We start from the raw sequence: 19662 nt of genomic DNA, 5'->3' as shown, positions 1-19662 counted from the left end.
CATGAAAATGCAGAAGCAACTTAGCAATGATGGTCCTAGGAATGCATAAAAGCATGACTAATGCTGGATTCCTTTTACTCACTTATTTTTAGTTCTCTTTAGAAAATTACACTTGAGAGCCTTCCGTAATGGCAATTAAGGGGCAGATAAGACCGACACAGCCCTGGAACAGCTTGTAACGCTAATGAAGGGCTGGGACCAATCCCTAGCCGGGGAAGCCTTTTCTGTATAAAACTGTATGTTTCTGAAGTCACAGACTGACTTAGGCAAGGTCTGAGTGCCCGAGATAACCAGCCGCCGGCATTACTACCAACAGCAGACATCCATCTTCCTACAAGGAAACCCAGTGTGGCCTTTATGAATTGGACAAGGCTTCTACTCCAGTGTTTTAGTGGTAAAATCTTTTTCAGTACAGAAATGTGAAAAATGAGAAGGACTCCCCCCTCCCAACTCTATCAAAATATCATGTTCTGCCCTGAAGCTCTGAGGTCTCATAACTCCTCTGTTGTATTAGTCTTTTCCATTCCTGCTCCCTGCCTTCTGGTTCTCCTTCCTCCCTTCCAGCTCTTCCAGGTTCTTGAAGAAGGTCCTAAGTGATGAAAATGCTGTAAGTATACAAATCTATGCTTCACAGAATGCCATTCCTATTCGAAAGACCAAAGCTTGCAATGTGTTTGGGTAGCCACGCTAGATTTTCAATTTCAGCCCTGAGTATGGGTGGCCCTTTTTGCTACTTTCCATTTAACTCTCCCATCATTCCTCTTTCCACATGCCAGTCATCACAGAGAATGTTCTGGAATCAGACCGCTTGGGACCCAAGCCTGGCTCTGCTGTGAGTGACCTCATGTGAGGTACTCTGACCTCCTTGCACCTTAATTTTCTCATCTGTGAAGATACAATATCGCTAGTGCTTTTTTGGCTGCTCCAGGAGAAGTAAACAATTTAATGCCTGCGAAGGGTTAGATTGGCACGTGAGGTCCTGAGGTGGCGTTTACAAGCAATAGGAGAGGCAGAGGAACAGATTAGCCATGAGGCAGTGACAGCAACAGCAATAACACCAACAACACACCGCTTTGTATAAATTATTCGATCCTCTGACAACCCCACTAGCACCCTCATTACTCTCCCTGTGAGGCTCCAGAAACAAACACAGAGACTGAATTTTGTTCAGCTCACCCAGCAGATGGTGGGCTGGGCTCAGATTTAGGCTGTTTGGCTCCACAGCAAGTACTCAGTCAGTGTAACATTATTATTACTGCTATGTGAGTCTAGGCACTCAGATACCTCCAGTCTCTCAGATACCTCCAGTCTCTGTCAATAGTGGTGACTGTCTTGTGCATCTTCAAAGTGTATTAAAAATAGATACGAGCACTGATGGAATATTGATTTAGGTAAAGACGAGGACCTAAAAATCATCAGATGGAAGCAGATGGGAACAGGACGTTAGCACAGTGCCAAAGTGTCACCCCTCTGATTCCTTGTTAATTGTAAGAAGGAACAAGCACTTTTATAATGAGAGAGAGAGAGAGAGAGAGAGAGAGAGAGAGAGAGAGAGAGAGAGAGAGAGAGAGCGCGAGAGAGAGAGAAATCCCCAGAGCAAAATCAATGCCCAGAGCCAGGATCAAACTTGGCATTGTGAATGGTGGAACAATCTAGAATGACGTGCCTCCTGAAACGATGCAGTACGGAGCACCCTATGGCACCTTACGAAAAAACGTCCAATCAGAATCTCAACATGAGCTGGCCAGAATGGGTAAAGATGCTTGCTGCCAAGCCTGACCACCTGAGTTCGATCCCCGAATCTCACATGGCAGGAAGAGCTCTGACTCCTACAAGTTACCCTCTGACTTCCACGCCTGTGCTGTTACGTGTGCACCCACACACGTACACACAGAGTAAAGCAGTGGACGGAAACACCGATCTCGATGTGCTTTTAGTCCTAACATGGTGTTCACGTGAAAAGCAAGAGGCACAGCGACAGATGAGCCATGAGGCCACAGCCAATTCAGAGTGTGGGGCATTTCTGCAAGATCATTGGCCTAACCTGGGGGAAAAAAATCCACGGTTGAATAGAGAGATATTCTGGATTCTGGTTTTTTGAAATAATGGGATAGGTGACAGCTGGGGGCAAAATGGGGAAGGTTAATATGGACTAGGCTTTAGGTAGTAGATACTAAGGACTTCTGTCTTCGTAGCCATAGCGATGGCATTGTGGTTATATAAGAGAATGTTCTTGTTTGGGGGTGTGAACTGAATTATTCAGGAGTGAACTGTCATTCAGCTGCGACTTTACAAGAAATCCAGAGAGAAACACAGCAGTCCAAGCAAGTGTGGGAAAGGTCATGTTAGTAAACCTAAGTGGGGTGCGCTTAGCATTTCAACTTTTCGTGAAATCTGCAAATTTTTTTTGATAGGGTCTTGCTGTGTAGCTCTAGGTGGCCTGGTGGCCTTGAACTTGCACCAATCCTCCTACCTCTGCTTCCCAAGTGCTGGGACAGCAGGCGCGTGCCACCAGGCCCTGCTTAAATCTGTATGGAAATTCACTTTCCTCATGAGTCATTTCTATCACTGTGTATACTGTTGTCATTTCATTAAATTCTCTAAAACTTTGGACCATGCTTGTACACGTAGAAAGAAAACAACTTTTAAACATTACTTACTGAATCCTCATTGGCTCAAGTCTATTGAAACCCAATGTGAACTCTGTTAGAAACCTTGTCACCATAGTACAGGGTGTGGCAATAGTCCTGGCACAAAACAATCGCTCAATAAATGTTAGGAAAATGTTTGTTGAATGAAGCTGTGATTTCCTGAAAATTCTCCAACAGTATAAAAATATAATAATGAAGGAAAAAAGGCAGAGACACACAGGATTGAGGTGCCTCGTTATATAAAGAGATATGAGGAGCAAAGACTTCAGTTATACAAAATGGGGCGAAACTGTTTTACCTTTTGCTTCAAATAACTATGCTAAGCGACTACTCTTGAACTTTTAAAAATGTTTGCTTATTATTATTTTGTATTACTTACATATGCACCACATGCTACGGCATGGTTGTAGAGTTGGAGGAACACTTGTAGGAATGGGCTCTCTTCTTCTACCATGTGAGTCCCGGGGACTGAACTCGGGGTGTCAGATCTGGTGGCAAACATCTTTGTTTGCTGAGCCTCCTGGCTGCCTCCCTTCAACAAATTTTGAGCTTGCTTCATGGGAGCTTGAAGATTCTGTCCCTTGAATGGGCCCAGCAGCAACTGTGACTTAGTCAAGAAACCCCAGTGGAATCATACTTAATGACATGTTTGTGAACAATTACAGACTTTTTGAGAGCCAGGAAGAGGGGCGAGTTTTGCTCAAGTTCAGGCATGAGCTCTTTAAGCCACCAACACCAGCAGGTGTTGCTCTCTGGGAATCAATAAATACGTGGAAATCAGGATCACAGGCAGCTCTTCCAGAAGGCAGTGGGTCTAAAAGAGATGGCTCTGGGCAGCAAGAGAGATGTGTTTTTGCACAAGAGGTAGGAAGGAAAGTGATCAAGATTTAGAGAAATAATAATGTTCCCATCATGCATTTTCATAGAACCTTTCCCTGAGGTACATGGTATTTACGTTAACTCTTTTATGTTTATGCTGTCCCTATGAGGTGGATATAAAACAACTGAAGGGCTAAGACATGGAAGCTATTGTTAGCAACAAGGCAAATTTCTTCATATTGAATAGATCAATCACCTCCTTCCCCTCTGCTTCAGTAAAGTCATTTATAAAGACGAAAGCTATTACAATTTAGGGAGAATAAGATTACAGTTTACTACGTGGGAGACTCTCCAAGTTGAGTCTAATAGGGTGGGGTTTTCTTCAGTGATGTGGGGCTGCCTCCTTTTTACAGAAAACCATAACACAACGTACACAAAAGTTCTCAAAAATGCTACAAGTCAGAAGTTTTTAAAACTTGGCACGGAAAGACACTTCTTAATAGTGACTGCTCTTTGAAGTAGGACCTCTCTAAAATTATCTTATGAACATCAAGATTTGTAGGCCATGACAAGTCACTAAAGGAGACCACATTTCTGAAATCAAAAATGAAGAAAAAAATAATAAAGAAAAGAGACTCACTAAAGAATCAACAGTTTATGACAAAATGTACCCACATGCAAGACTCTTCCATTGAAGTTTCCTGCCCTCTGGCACCATGGGCTCATGATTGCCTTTTCCCTATGGTTTTTTAGATTCTAAGCAGCCCCCTTTAATTCGACTGTGGATATGTACTTTTAGTAATATGCAAATTGTTACACATGCCTTAATAACGAGGCTGCATTTGAGGTAAGTAGATGCGGTCATTTTTAAGCTGGTGAAAGCCTGGTCTTTGCGTCCCTTCCTCATGTTCTGGAACAGATGGGGATGGGAGCAGAACTAGAGATGGCCTTAAAGATGCCACAAAACTATTAATAAAGAGACAAAGATAGACAACACCCTCTCCTCATATCTTCCCACATGAAGTTTTTTTTTTTTTTTTTTATTAAAGGAATCCAAACCAGTGTTCATCATAAAGAGAGCAAATGCCACCAGAACTAGCAGTTTGAACTGGTGCAGGAATTGAGCAGGAGACAGTTCCTGACCTCAGACTCAGGGCTCCAGTCACTGATGCTCAGTCCTCTGCCACCTCCCACTCCTCAACTTGGATTAAACGCTGAACCTTCACCATTGGAGGGAGATTTTACTTCTGTGACTCCAACATCCAAAGTCTTTCCCAGACTTGTTCTGATTTGCTACGAGCCCAGTAAAGGTCAAGTCTTCCCTAGTTCGTTTGACAGACGTGGAATCCTATCGCTACCAACACAGCCATGTGTATGAGACCTGGGCTGACAGACTGAAGGATTAACAGCAAAGTCTAGAAAACCACTGGGACTAGCTCTCACTTGATTCATTTGGCTCACAGAGAACAGAACCTTAAACACATTCAAGGTCTCTAGAGGGTGTGCACCCATGTGGCGTGACATACCTTTTGGAAGTGAAGAGGCTGAGTGTGTATCTTGGCTGTGATAACGAGTTATTAGAATCGCCTTGTGCCAGTGGGAAGATGCATTCGAATGTCAAGATTACTGCGCTTCCGAGTACAGCTCTGCCTTGTCCTGGCGTCCGAGTACCACGCTGAAGCAGGGTGCAAGCCCCAGAGCCATCCAAACAGCTTCCTCCTCCCTGCCTCTTGCTCTCCCTCCAAGCTACCCCCAGCCAGTCTGTAGGCAAACCACACAGGAACTAGCAGACACCCAGCTGCACAGAGTTGGGTGTGAGCCTTAGATTATGTGGTTTTGTTTTCTTGCTGCTAGAGTCGCACCAAAACTCAAGAGGTTCACTGAAATGCGCGTCTGCTTCTTTATGTTTCGGTTTTAACAATAACCCCCCTGCCCCCAACGCTCATATTCACATGAGATAATTTATGATCCTGGATATGGCCCCTTAGCAAGCTGGCTTCAAGGGAAGCCCTAGCTTCACATCCCTCCATCCAGAGAAACACAAAGGCCGCTGGGAAAAAGTCAAAGTCATCCTGGTCAATGGCAATGTTAAAACCTCAGAGAAATCACTGGCTTGGTGTATCCAGTCCATCACCTAACTCTTAGCTTGTGACAAAAATCTTGACCCAAGAAAGAAGAAAGTGGGAGGAAGGCTCTCAGAGCCAGGTGTTCTGTTAGCCACGCGCACTAACCGACTGAGTTAACCAGCCAGTGAGCTGGGGGGTTCTAAGCCCAGGTTTGGCCCTATCATGAGCAAGGATCTTTCCTTAGACCCATGGGACTTCACATTCTCTTGAGCAAGATGGACCCAAGGCTACTGAAGGCTTAGGATTCATCGTCGTCATCTCCCTCAGCTTTCCTAGTTCTGATCTTCCGCCGGTCTAACCCGCCCTGCCCCCCATGCCACCTGCAGCCTGTGCCGGCGGCGTCTTCCTCTCTCTTTGTTCTCATACCTTCTGCGTAAAAATGAGACATATTTCAACTGGCTGAGCAACACCTTTAGAGTCTGGAGGCTGGGCCCAAGGTGAAGAGGGGAATATTGGGATTTCGCTGGCATTAATCCTTGGGGAGTTTTCTCTATCTGAAGTTCTAAAATTTTAACTTACTCTCCATTCCTGCCTCTGAGGTGGTATCTCATTGCTTTAAACAACGAACTTCGCTGAAGATTTACTTTTTAACCTTTTTTTCATTGTAATTGCTCACTTTTTTTTTGAGACAGGATTTTTTTTTTGTTTTGTTTTGTTTTTTAATGTAATGTAGCCCAGGCTATACCTGGAATTCTCCCACTTCTTGCCATAGTCTCAAGATGGGTCCAGCCTGCTCAAGTGCTGGGGCTATAGATGTGTATTACCATAGCTGCTTACTTAAGCACTTTAATTGAAATAGGAAAGAAACCTGGTATAGAGTTGGCAAGCTACCTTGGTCATAGTAGGTGCTCAGTAAATATTCATCAAATGAGGTAGAAGAAGTAATTTGCCGCCCCCAACTCTCTAGTAAAGGGATTTTAAGAAGATTTTATTTTAGTTTGAATTATGTGCATATGTGTGTAGGTATGTGCATATGAATGTAGTGCCCATGGAGACCAGAAGAGCACTGGGTCTCCTGAAGCTGGGGTAACAAGGCCCTAGGAAGCTGCCAGACATAGTTCTCTGCAAAAGCGGTTCGTGGTCTTCTCTATGGGGGGTCATCTCTCCAGCCCCTTTTCTTATTAATAAAGTCTGTACAATTTTCTTAAAACTAAGTTGATTGTGAACAGGATACTCATTATTTTCAAATTACAAAGAATTTTAAAGGGAACACGTCTCTGATTTTACAACAGTTAACACTGGCTTCAGGATCCTGCCTTTGTGATCTCAGGACCTTCTTGGGTCCCATCATTACATTAAACAGCTCCGCTACCAAGTTTCTGAGCTCTGAGAGCTTCTGGCCAGCATCCTTCTCAGCGGGAGTTCCCAAGGCAACAACAGCATGTTTCAGGTTAACCACACTTGCATGGCTGGGGTGTGAGCCGGAAGGGAAAATGAACGGTTCTATCCAGAACCTCTCAGGGAGCTTTCATCATGCACCCTAACATGGAAGCTACTTTCCCACGGGGTACTGTTCCCCAGGGAACAGAATCCCTCCCCTTCCAAATAAAGAGCAGAGTGCAGAGCTGAAGAACCTCAAAGAGAATTAATTTTGCTAGCAAGTACTGGCTGACTGGCAGGCATGATAGCACACAGGTTGGGGATGAAGCCACTTCAGCGGTTTACTTCACGACAGCTCTGTGACTGAAGGAGGACCAAGTCACAGCTTAGGAATAATGACCCTGATGTGAGGACATCTGCATTTCAGCCTTCACCATCAGGAGATACTAAAAAAAAAGCAAGTCATTGGGAGGATTTGGGAATGTGTGAAATCCTACTTATCCTCAATGGAGAAAATTTCCTTAAAAACCACACTTGCTTAAAAAAAAATCCAACAACTCCGTTTGAAGGGTCATTTTTCATAACAGAGTTTATATGCAATTGTGCTTCATTTCATTTTTGAGTAAAATACATACTTCTGATTCAACAGAGTGCATTCAGATATTCAGTTACTCAATCGAGTTTGGACACCTTCTCCATGCATGGCTCTAGGGGCAGGCTAGAAATGTACCGTAGGCAAACATAACACAGCCCTACCTTGCTGGACACTACGTTCTGGTAAAAGCAGAAACAAGGCTACACACTGAGGAAGTCAGCCCGGTGGAGATCTGGGGTAATAAGGACCCACAGCTGTGAAGCCTCAGGAGGAGAATGAACTTGCCACATTGAGTGAGGCAGAGAAGTAGGTTCATAGGTCAAAGAGGGCAGAACACCAGGCAGAGCCTGGCTGTTGGCTACGCCTTGAGACTTTACTCTGAGTGCAATGGGAGCCAGTGGGAGACTCTGACTTGAGTGTAAGGTGAGCTGCCTTGAGTTTGACATTACTCAAGGATTCCCCGTGACTGTCCCGCGAACACTGTCCTCTGAGCCTCACAGCCATGGCCATCTTCAGGGCAGCTGTGATCACAGGCAAGCAATCCTCAAAACCTAGCTTACTGGTGTTTCTTCCCAGCATTAATGAGGGGCAGGGGACGGCCCTTAGACGTGTCCAGCCGCTCCTTCCTGCCCCCTTCCCCTGAGCTGTATGGAACGCTGCCTCAGCTGCATGTGGTCTCAGAAGACGAGAATTTAATCAAAGGGGGAATTCCATCTATGCAGCTTTGGGGGAGTCATGGTGATGGGACTGTTTCAGGGGATGGGGTGAAGGGATGGGGGTGCGTGGTCATGTTTCCGTCAGTAACCCCTCACTCATGGGCCTGTAAGTCAGCGGTTCTCAACCTGTGAATTGCAACCCCTTTGGGGTGTCAAATGACCCTTTCACAGGGGTCACCTAAGACCATCGGGGAAACACAGGTATTTACACTGTGATTCATAACAGTAGCAAAATTACAGCTATGAAGTAGCAACGAAAATAATTTCATGGTTGGGAGTGACCACAACATGGGCCGCAGCATTAGGAAGGTTGAGAACCACTGCTATAAGTAAACCACGTGAACTCACAGGTTCACTAAGCTCAACTTGGGCAGAATATTTATTTTGGTCTGTTGTTGGCCCCTGTGTGGGATAACAGATATTTATGTTTTTCCAGGAAAGGTTTATATAACAAACACTATACTGTAAAGCGGTGGTTCTCAAGCTTCCTAATGTTGCAGCCCTTTAACACAGTTCCTCATGTGGTGACCCCTAACCATAAAAATATTTTTGTAGCTAAAGTTTTCCTGCCTGACCCACAGTCAGGACAAATCTCTCTCACCTGCCAGTCCCACAGCCGCTCAGACCTGACCAAGTAAACACAGAGACTTATATTGCTTACAAACTGTATGGCCGTGGCAGGCTTCTTGCTAACTGTTCTTACAGCTTAAATTAATCCATTTCCATTAATCTATACCTTGCCACATGGCTCGTGGCTTACCGGCATCTTCACATGCTGTTTGTCATGGCGGTGGCTGGCAGTGTCTCTCTGACTCAGCCTTCCACTTCCCAGCTTTATTCTCCTCCTTGTCCCGCCTACACTTCCTGCCTAGCCAATGGCCAATCAGTGTTTTATTTATTGACTAATCAGCAACACATTTGCCATACAGAACATCCCACAGCATATTTTAATTGCTATTTCATAGCTGTAATTTTGCTACTGTAATGAATTGCAATGTAAATATTTTTAGAGATATAGGTTTGCCAAGGGGGTCATGGCCCACAGGTTGAGAACCACTTCTGTAAGTGAAGGAGGAGGAGCCCAGAGTTGCCCAGGATGTTACTGTAGCAGTCCAGGTGGGAATGATGGTGGCTTAGTGAAGTAGAGGGGTCGGGAACCGCTGGACTCAGCACACAGAGAGTGATTATCAAGTTTAGCAACAGACAGGGGTGACTGTAATCCCAATACTTGGGAGCCCAAGGCAGCAGGATTGCCGTGAGTTTAAGGACAGTTCAAGGTATGTTGTAAGACTTGGTTCCCAGAACCCCCACGTGGTGGCTTACAACTGTCTGGAACTCCAGCTATAAGGGATTCAATTTCTTCTTCGACCTCCTTGGGCACCAGGCACACTTTGGTGCATAGGCATACATGCAGGCGAAGCACTCAGTGATGAGGCTTCTTAAAAGCATCTTAGTGTACTGTGTTCACTTTTTTTTTTTTTTAATACAATGCCTGTTTGATGGCAGGAAGTGAGAGGAGCAGGCATTGTGGAATAGCCTAAGGGGAGCAGGCACTGTAAAGCAGATTTAGGATACCTTGTGGGTTACTTGAACAAAGCACAGTCATGACTCAACAATCCATCTGATAGCCATTACGTGACTCACAGAGAGGTAGTTCATACAACATACATACATTTCAGGTCCCAGGTGGAATGGAACAGGATATCCAGAGCATTATGCTATCAAAGTGGCATTTAATTTAAACTTTATGATTTTTTTTGTTGGAATTAGCCACTTACTATTTCTAGGCTATAGTTGATTGTGGGGAACTGACAGTGAATTTGGAGCTGTGGTGAAGGAAGTACTGTATTCCTGTGTTAGGGCCTTCTTCATTTATTCTCAGAATTCCCACAGCATTCTGCCCTTTCAGGTCTTCTGAACACATGCAGAAGAAATTCACTCTAGAAAGAGAGAACTGAATAGTTTTTAAAAATTACAATCTCAGTCGGGCGGCAGTGGCACATGCCTTTAATCCCAGCACTCGGGAGGCCGAGGCAGGAGAATCTCTGAGTTTGAGGCCAGCATGGTCTACAGAGCGAGTTCCAGGACAGCTAAGGCTACACAGAGAAACCCTGTCTTGGACCCCCCCCCCCCCCCCCAAATTGCAATCTCTGGCCTCATAGTCCAGCAAGTAGAATGGTGAGTGAAAATCTCAATGGAACTCACAATCAAAGACAGAAGATTGTCCTAGATTGGGGGGGAGTGAGGACAGAGCTGGACACCAGTGATTAGGGGCGAGGGTCCAGTTAAAGCAGTGGATATCCTAAACAGTCCGTATCACCCATGTATTCCCACAAGCTCTCCTCCTCCAGGAAGCCTTTTCTTTGCTCCCATTGCACTCTACGGCTGCCTTTGTCATGGCAACCTTTTATGCTGGTGCCTCTGCTCAGACTACGATTTCCCTGCATTCCCATGATGTAGCACAGTGACTAGCCCACAGCAGATTCTTAATGATAGAGAATGAATGCAGTTCCTCGTATATAAAATAGGATAATAATGACCCATTTTAGCAGATCTTTGGAATGTACATAAGATATATGTAAATTATAACGTAATGTATAAGGTTCTCATTTATTCCCTCAACTACTTCATTGAATAAAATCTAAATATCTTCGAATGACGTTCAAGGCCCCAGACAATCTGTTTTCCAGGCTGCTTCTGGCTACGCCTTAATTATATTATTTCCAGTTAAGTAATATTTCAAACACGCCAGCTTCTTTCCGACCTCTCAGGATTTTATATTTTACTTCCTTATCAACAAGTCAGTAGCAATAACGCTGGCTGTTACAATAATTGAAGCTGTGGAGGGTAAAAACAATCAAACCTCACTTTTTACTACGAAGTATTTTTCCTACCCTCCGAGTCTTTCCATCCTCGTCAAAATTTCATTCAGTTACCAACGTGTTTTAAAACATGAACTCAATTATACTGTCAGTGTCCATAGGGACGAGACTCTTTGGGACTTGCCTGTCACTTATCTTCCTCCACTGTTGTCCCACTAATAGCTTTTTCTACAGTCACGGTGACTAGAGGACTTGTAGTTTTACTGAGATAATAGGTGCTGGAGGCTTTTGTGTCTTTATACACGATCCATCCTTTGTCTCTGAGGCCCCTCTTCTTCGTCTACCCTGTGAACTCCCTGTCATCCTTCACGATTTAATTCAGATGTAAAGTGTTCTGTGAAATCTGCCCTTAAATACACCTTGGCAGAATTAGATGCTCTCTCCTCTCTCATTATGCAATACATATCTTGTCACAATCTTCGATGACTGCGCCTGTCACCTCCACTAACCTGTACACTCATGCAGCAGAGGGCTGTGCTTTATCTCTGGGTCCATCCTGCCTGGTACAAAGCGTGTGCTCACTGCTGATGGGCTAAATATATCAAAGACTAGCCCTGGGTCAGACCTGGAGTTGTCCTTGGAGCGACTTCATGGCTGACCATTAGATACACTGTTTCACACCTCTAGGCTATTAGCCGCTTTAACGTCTGAGGTTGGCAGTCGGTGCTCGTGGGATGGCGTGTCTGGTCCATTTGCAACAGTAACACAAATGGTAAAAATCTAGAAAGCAAAATTAGAACCGTGCCAGTGACCGAGATTGTATCACAAGGACGTTTGCCTTCGATCTGTTTGATCCTCTCTCCCGCCAGGACGAATGAACCTGCTGGAGACACCTGGCTAGAGGCTCTCTCTGCAAGTGGTGGGCACTCAGGGGCCGGAAGTGGAGAAGCGGAAGCAAGGAAGCGGAAGTGGGCAACGGCATGGGCGCGCTTGGGTCTCCTTGAGGAGGCCGAAGAGCGTGGGGTTTGATTTTGATGGGGAAGAGGTCCCCAGGTAGGTGACTGAGGGGCCTGCTGGATAGTAACCTCTAGTGTGGATCAGAGAGTGGACGGAGGGAAGCCCGTGGTCTTCCCACCTAACTTTCCTGTCGCCCCCATTAGCCTAGGGCACAGGACAGGCAGGCAGAGGACTCTGAGGCTGCCGCTACCGGAAACCATGCGGCCCCTCCCACCTTCCAGAAATTTCCCGAGTGAAGTTCCCCGTCTGAGGAATCTCTGTCCATTTTTGTGCAGTCGTCAGGCTGGGTCTCTTGTGTGACACAGTGACCTGACTCACTGTTCTGAACCCCCAATTGAAAAAACAAAAATGGGGTGCCAGGAAAGACCCTGCCTAGTGGAAGTTGACTCCCTCAGGCTCTACCCTCCATTTTTCAGAATTCTCTCCAAATCCTTGCCTGCCTTCCTCTCCACAACCCTATGCGGTGTTGTTCTTTATGCTGTAAATGAGGGAGATAGACTCAGAGATGTCCTTGATTGGGGAATGGACCTCAGATCTTTGGATCTTAAATGTCCTGGGACGACACCTGTCAAAGCTGTGGTGTAGCCATTTCTTTCGGGAGGGTAGGGTGGGGACTGTGCCTTGTGCATCTGCTTCCCTTACCTCCCTCGGTGCCTAGGATGGAGGTTGCCATGTAATAAGCTTTGGGAAAAATCACCGAACAGAGATAATGGCTCAGAAAGTTTCTCTGCCTCTTTCAGTGGGGAGTTCTCGCCACCAAAACAGTAACCCTTTTTAATGCCACAATATTCTCTGTAATGGTTTGATTAACAATACTGGCCAGAACCGATTTCCTCCTGAGCCAAACTCAAGTCTGTAGGCAGAACCCGAATAAACAAGAACTGTGCTTTCTTGCCAGACCTGTCTCAACTGTGTCTTTCCAGAGATGCCATTGGGTGCCGGGTTTCTTAAATGTTATTGTTATTATTGTCCTAAGTCTTTGGGTAGTTCCTCTAGTTTTTTTTTTTTTAAGATTTATTTTCTTTTTATTTTATGTGTGTGGGTGTTTTGTCTGCATGGACATCTGTGTACCTCATGTGTGCAGTGACTTCAGAAGCCAGAAAAGGTGTTGGATCCCTTGAAACTGGAGTTACAAATAGTGTCAGTCACCATATGAGTGCTGAGACTAGAACCCTGGTCCTCTGAAAGAGCAGTCAGTGCTGTTAACTACTGAACCATCTCTCCAGCCCCTCCCTCTAGTTCTTCAATCCTTTATTTTCGATTGTGAAATCTGAAGTTTCGAAGAACAGTTTCCCCTTTTCACTTAGTGGTGAAATCTGAACTGAAATGAGGTCATTTATAACCTCTATGCCAAATATCTACAAGTTTTCATGGCAAATATGTTGGTGGGGTTTCTTGCTCAGAGTATCCCTACCCCTCGCTGTGTGTGTCCTGTAATGGACGGTACAGGCAGTGCAACACCTTTTGACACCACAGCAGAACTCCACAGTTGAACTGGCCTCCAGGAAATTGTATGGGATTGTGGATCACTAGTCTAACATCACCTGATAAATGCTTTCCTGTCACCATTCTGACAAAATGGCAGGGAAGGAACAATGTTGGGGAAGTGTGCAGATCCAAAAAGAAAACCAAGAGACTTCCAGGCCAGGCACACACACACACACACACACACACACACACACACACACACACACACACACATGCACACACGCACACACGCACAAGAGGGAGAGTGACAGATTTGACTTCATCATGTGTTTGCTTCAGAAATGTTTAACCAAGAAAATTTCTTAGCTAAACAGGAAGCTTTTGACCATAGGGAACATAATTTACATTTCTTCACAAAACCGGATAAATGGTTCTCAAGAGATACTTGCTGATTGCTTCGAAAATATTTGCTCGAATTCTAGGCTTTTACATACATGACAATTATAGGAGCTAGATTTTTTTTTTTTAATGTCGTGTTTGAAATCGAAAGTTGTGGAATCATTTTCAGGTTATCCCAAAGCAGGATCATGCAGTCGTTTGGTCGTTCACCCCTCACGTGTGTCCTAGGTCCCCACCATGGCTCGGTAGTCCTTAGGTATTGGATTACAGTGGTTAGACAGTCAGATCAAGGTCTCTGCCCTCTGGGAGCTTCTAGTCCTGGTGTTATTTGCTACAACCAAACAACAAGTAGTTAAGTACATATTATTTTAAATGTCACAAAAGAAATCTAAGTGCCAAGAAGGAAATCAATTGCGTGTTGGAAAGGATGACCTTTACAGAGACATGGAAGTCGGAGGGATGATGAATCTGGAGCATGAATTGCCTTCTTCCCTCTTATTTCTCAATGTGATGGTGACGTGCGTAGCCAGATGACTGAGAGTCAAGTGTGGAAATTTGCCTCTTTGCCATTGATTTTGTCTCAGGTGTCATATAGTCACGAGGTGCTTAATGACAGGGGCACATTCTGAGATGGACACTGATGGGCCTGCACAAACATAGAATGTACTTGCCCAAACTAAGATGGCTATGCCATCACTAGGGGATATAATTCTGTGTGGCCACGATCCTGTATGACATCCTTGACTGAAGCATCTGGGCAGCACATGACTTTAATTAGAATCTCTAGGTTACCTCAGGGTATGAGTAAACAGCATCTCTCTACAGTTGAGTGTCTCAAACATAATAAGCTCACATTATTTACAACCGACACCAATTACTGAATTCCTTATGGTAGAATGTGGCTCATTATGTGTTCATGTCACTATATGTGAGTAAGTGATATTAATTTACCTACCTAGACTTTTTTCTTTGTGGCATTTGTAACAGTTGGGAGAGTATTTAGTTTTGGTGTGGTGTTGGGTACATCCATTATAAAATACTATTTTGGGTTAGAAAGTTCCTAATTTTTTTGGGGGGGGGAGGCAGAAAATTTGTCTAAGAAAACACTTTAAAAATTTAAGGATGCAGTTTAAAGAATATAGGAAAACTGAATAATGAACACAGCCTTTCCAACATACAGATAGGTAGCTATAGAAACAAAAGATTTTTAACAACTGTTCAATTCCAGCAAGTTATGATTCTGTGACAGTTTTTTTAAAAATAGATTTGTGAAGACACAGATCAATATTTGTTCTATGCCAGTGATACAGTGCAGCTCTGCATTGAGTGAGTTTGGTAGAGGGGGGGAAAAGGACAGTAGAAATTGAAATTTTTAATAGCTTATTGAAACATTATAAATCATGTTTTTGCCGCAGGAGGAAGTCAGACAAAATGCTTATATTCAGGATGCAAAGGAGACATCCAGAAAGTCACAGACACACACTTCTCTTTTTCTTCATAGATATGGTCTCTTTCTGAGAGATATTAATTAAATTATTATATTTCCTATTTCATTTATTTGAGAGTGCATTGGGTTTTTATCAAAAGGGCAGTGCAGAAGGGCTAATGATCTTCTGTTTTAAAAAAAGGTTATAGTTCATTTACCGTGCATCTGAAGATTATGTCTTCCTTCAATACACAAATTAATCAGGCATGAGCTAGGAGCTGAGGAGGCCAAGAAAACAAAACTAAAAATAACAAAGAGTTGTTATGGATTTTATTTTTTTTCTTTTGTATGTGTGCAGCTTCGATAGTAAAACCTGATTATAGTTCATCCAGGCTTCATTGGGTCTGGATGCTCATCAGGGCTTGAAATCAATTTGGCACAGTGCCTTGGTAGCTGTCGGAGGTGAATCACTAGAGGAACTGCAAACGAAGTGACTCACCTTCCTGCAGAGTAATGAAAAAGAGGAAAGAAACGGTTTCATGTAAATTACAAACTGATAATTCACCAGCATCCTGCACATTCTTGGGGCTGCACACCCCTTTTAAGTTTTAAAGTATTTTTTTTATTAACCTAAAAATCTTCCTTTTCTATGTCAGACACATGTTAATCACTCCAGGTTTTAGGGAATTCCATCACTTTGACACTGTTGGATTTAAATCCCATACCTTTATTCCAAACATGAGTAAAGAAAGTAATCAAATCTCTCTCTAATTTGCTAGCCTCATCTAGGCTAAAATATCGGTTTTGGGTACCGTGCATTAGTTGTGGGTCCAAGGAGGCAGAAGTGCTTGTCTTAGTGCTGACTCCCTGGACAAGAAAGTAGAATCTATGTAGGTTTGATTTAGTGCTTTGTAGTTCTAGAGGGAACATGATTAGGGTACTAGGAGGCTCTCACATGGTTTTCACCACCATTTAAATTATTCCAGGACACAGTATTCATATAATGGCAGAATATGTTAAGAGGTGTCAGGGTGCAAATTCCCCCTTAAATGCTAATTTGTCTGCTCTCCACGTAAGCTTTTATACTCATTGTATATTTTCTGCCAGAACGTTTAGGAACAAATAGACTACCTACATTTCTTTGAATAGTAGAGGTCAACCTTGTGAGGGATTTTCCTATGCCCATCCTAGGAACATCTATATAGTCCCCTCCTCCCTAGACAGGCTACTTGGAAACTAAATCAAGATTTTTTTTTTAAGACTACTTGGTCTCCTGTAGAGATTTTGTTTTTTTAAAGGAACTTACACATTTTTTGCACTTCCCTTGCAGGAAATCGATACTTTGTCACGTGGAGATGAGCCGTTTGTGTTTGAGAACTGCAGCACCTGGGACAGATCTCCTGTCAGGAGCCCAGTAAACCAGTCATTCCTGTCCCATCGCTCTCACCCCCCTTCACCCTCAGACTCACTCTAGTTATGGCTTTCAGGAGGCAAGTGAAAAACTTCGTGAAAAATTACTCGGAGGCGGAAATAAAAGTCAGAGAAGCAACTTCCAATGACCCCTGGGGTCCCTCTAGCTCGCTGATGTTAGCTATCAGTGACATGACTTTCAACGCGGTCTCCCTCTCAGAGATCATGCACATGTTGTGGCAACGACTCAGTGATCATGGGAAGAACTGGCGCCACGTGTACAAATCCCTCGCCCTGATGGACTACCTCATCAAGAATGGCTCCAAGAAAGTTAGTCATTGTTGCAGAGAGGGTTTGTGTAACCTTCAAATGCTAAAAGATTTCCAACACGTAGACGAAGCTGGAAAAGACCAAGGTAACAGTTTGTAAAAAATTAGACAGTGTGCCCGTGAAGACAGGAGTGCTCGGCAGACTGTTCAAACCCTGAACTGGAGCAAGATGGCTCTTGACTTTGAGAGTGTCTCATTATGTAGTCTAGGCTGTCCTGAGCTTACCCTCCCACCCTAACCTCCCACATGCTAGGATAACAGGTACACACCATCACATTGGGCTTGATCCGTTGTTCTTAAGTGTCCCCGCCACCTTCCTGCTTGACAGTCTGGTTCTCATTTCTGTCCTCTGTGTTGACTGTGGCACTTGGGAGAACTGTGTTTGTTCAAAACACACTGATCCAGTGACACCTCACAGACAAGCAAATACAGCAAATGAAAGGAGGCATGGCAGTTTGTACATTGATACCACTCTAATTCGTAATTATGATTAGATTGGAATGTAGTCATAAATTAGACAGGTGTTTCCAGGGACTCTGGAATCTTCAGAGGCTATTGAGATGGACATACTTAACAGAAATCCGGGTCATCAGCTAACTCTGGGTGTGGAGAGATGACACAGGAAGGGGCTGTAGAGAGTATTGAAGTGGATGGGGGCCAAATTATTTGCAAAGGTGAAGAGCCAGCGTGCTTTTCCTTTGCGCTGGAAATGGGAAGTTATAGTTTATGTTTAAAGTGATAGGTTTTAAATCAAGAGAAGAGAATAAAGTTTACTATATTCTCTATGGTTACTGCAGTTTAAAACTACATTTTTTCAAAATACAAAAATTATACGAAAATTAGTTTCTTCTTACCCTTCTCCATCTACATGAATGATCTCTCTAATTACTAACATCAGTGAGGTACATTTGCTACAAGTGGCAGCCAATATTGATAATGTTCATAGTTTATATGTGTCACACAGTTCTGTAGGTTTTGGAAGGGTATTATAATGTCCTCTGTCTACCACCTAGTGTTAAACAGGGCCCTTTCACTTCCCACCCTCATCCTCTTAGCCTGGGTACCGCTGGTCTTTATAGTTCTACCTTTTCCAGATGCCATGAGCTTAGACTCCTAAAACTTCTTTAGAGTGGTTTCTTTCACTGGCAGTATACCCCAGAGTTCCTCCATATCTTTCCATAGCTTGAGAGCTTGTTCCTTTTTTCTTTCCTCTTTATAAAAAGTTGTTTTGAAATATAAATCACATACCATACAAATTGCACACTTGGATATATACATACATATGTATAGTATGTTTTATGTAAGTTATGTATAATATATAATTATAAGGTTACTATATTATTTTAAAATATTAAAAATCCATTATTTGAAAAGCTATATATATGTATATATATCATTTGTTCATTAGTACTGATTTTTTGAGTCAGAATCTCATGTGGACTTGAGTTTATTAAGTAGCTGAGTTGAGTTGACCTTGAATTCCTGCTCTTCCTATACCCACCTCCCAAGTTCTGGGATTAGTGGTGTGTGCTACTACCATGCCAGGCTCATGTTTACATGTGTAAGTGTGCAGTTTGGTGGCATTAATTACATTTACTGTGTTGTGAAGCCATCGCCACTCTTGTTTAAACCTTTTTTTTGAAAGTCACACTAAGTAATAACTCCTCATTCCCACGCCACTAAGCTTCTACTTTCTATCTTGATTAGCTTGACTGTTAAGTCCACTCATGTATAAGTGGAATTTTATTGTATTTTTCCTTTCCATCAGGTTTATTTCTCTCACTCTCCAGTCCTTGAGGCTCATCCATGTGGTAGGATGAATCAGAACTCCATTCTTTTATGGTTGAATAACACTTTATATTCTGTGCTTACCACATTCAAACGAATCTGTTCATCTGTTGATAGACTCATGGGGTGGTTCTACTTGTGAGCTCTTGTGAATAATGCTGCAGTGAACATGGTGTGTGTCAGCTCAGGCCTCTGCTGTCAGTTCTTTGGGGTGCGTACAAAACAGTAGAATTGCTACAACACATGCTAATGTCATTGTTTAGTCCTTGGAGGAACTGCTGAATCTTTCCAGAGTGACTGAACCATCTTACATTCCTGTCAGCAGGGCAAGAGGGTTTCATTTTTGCTGTATCCTTGCTAACACTTGTTTTATCCATCTTAAAACTATGGTTAATGGTAGACAGAAGTTTTCCTGTGATTAGTAGCCCTTTGGTCCCAAATAAACCCACTTAGGCTTAGATTAACCACAAGCTGTTTGGTCTATGGACCAGGTGGCAACTTGCAGTATCTCCTCTGACCCTGTCTTTCTTCTCCCTCTATCTCTCTTGGATTTCCTGCCTGGTTATAACCTGTCTTACCATAGGCCAAAGCAGCTTCTTTATTAGCCAGTGGTTGCAACACATATTCACAGCATACAGAAAGACCATCCCACAGCACTTAATCTTGCTGGATATGAATTTGGATCTTGCTGTGCTTTTGATTTACATTTTCCTAAGAATCATGAGCTCAAGCACCATGTCCTTGCTGGAGATACATCTGTTGTCTTTTAGAAATATCTTTTCAAGTCCATTGTTTGTTTTCAAATGAGTTCTTTCA

General features: G+C 43.4%; 1 protein-coding gene across 1 annotated transcript in view; it reads left to right on the top strand.

The window, feature by feature from the left end:
* Window positions 1–16795: 16795 nt before the first annotated feature.
* Enthd1 (ENTH domain containing 1) overlaps window positions 16796–19662 on the top strand; it is a 111220-nt gene continuing 108353 nt past the window's right edge. The window contains exon 1 of the mRNA XM_052747476.1: window positions 16796–17144. Within this exon, the coding sequence (XP_052603436.1) occupies window positions 16796–17144 (349 nt within the window). The remainder of the gene's footprint in view (window positions 17145–19662) is intronic.

Source organism: Peromyscus californicus, unplaced genomic scaffold, assembly GCF_007827085.1.
Source record: "Peromyscus californicus insignis strain IS unplaced genomic scaffold, ASM782708v3 Scaffold_20__1_contigs__length_68692818, whole genome shotgun sequence".
NCBI lineage: Eukaryota > Metazoa > Chordata > Mammalia > Rodentia > Cricetidae > Peromyscus > Peromyscus californicus.
This window is presented reverse-complemented; position numbering and strand designations above follow the sequence as displayed.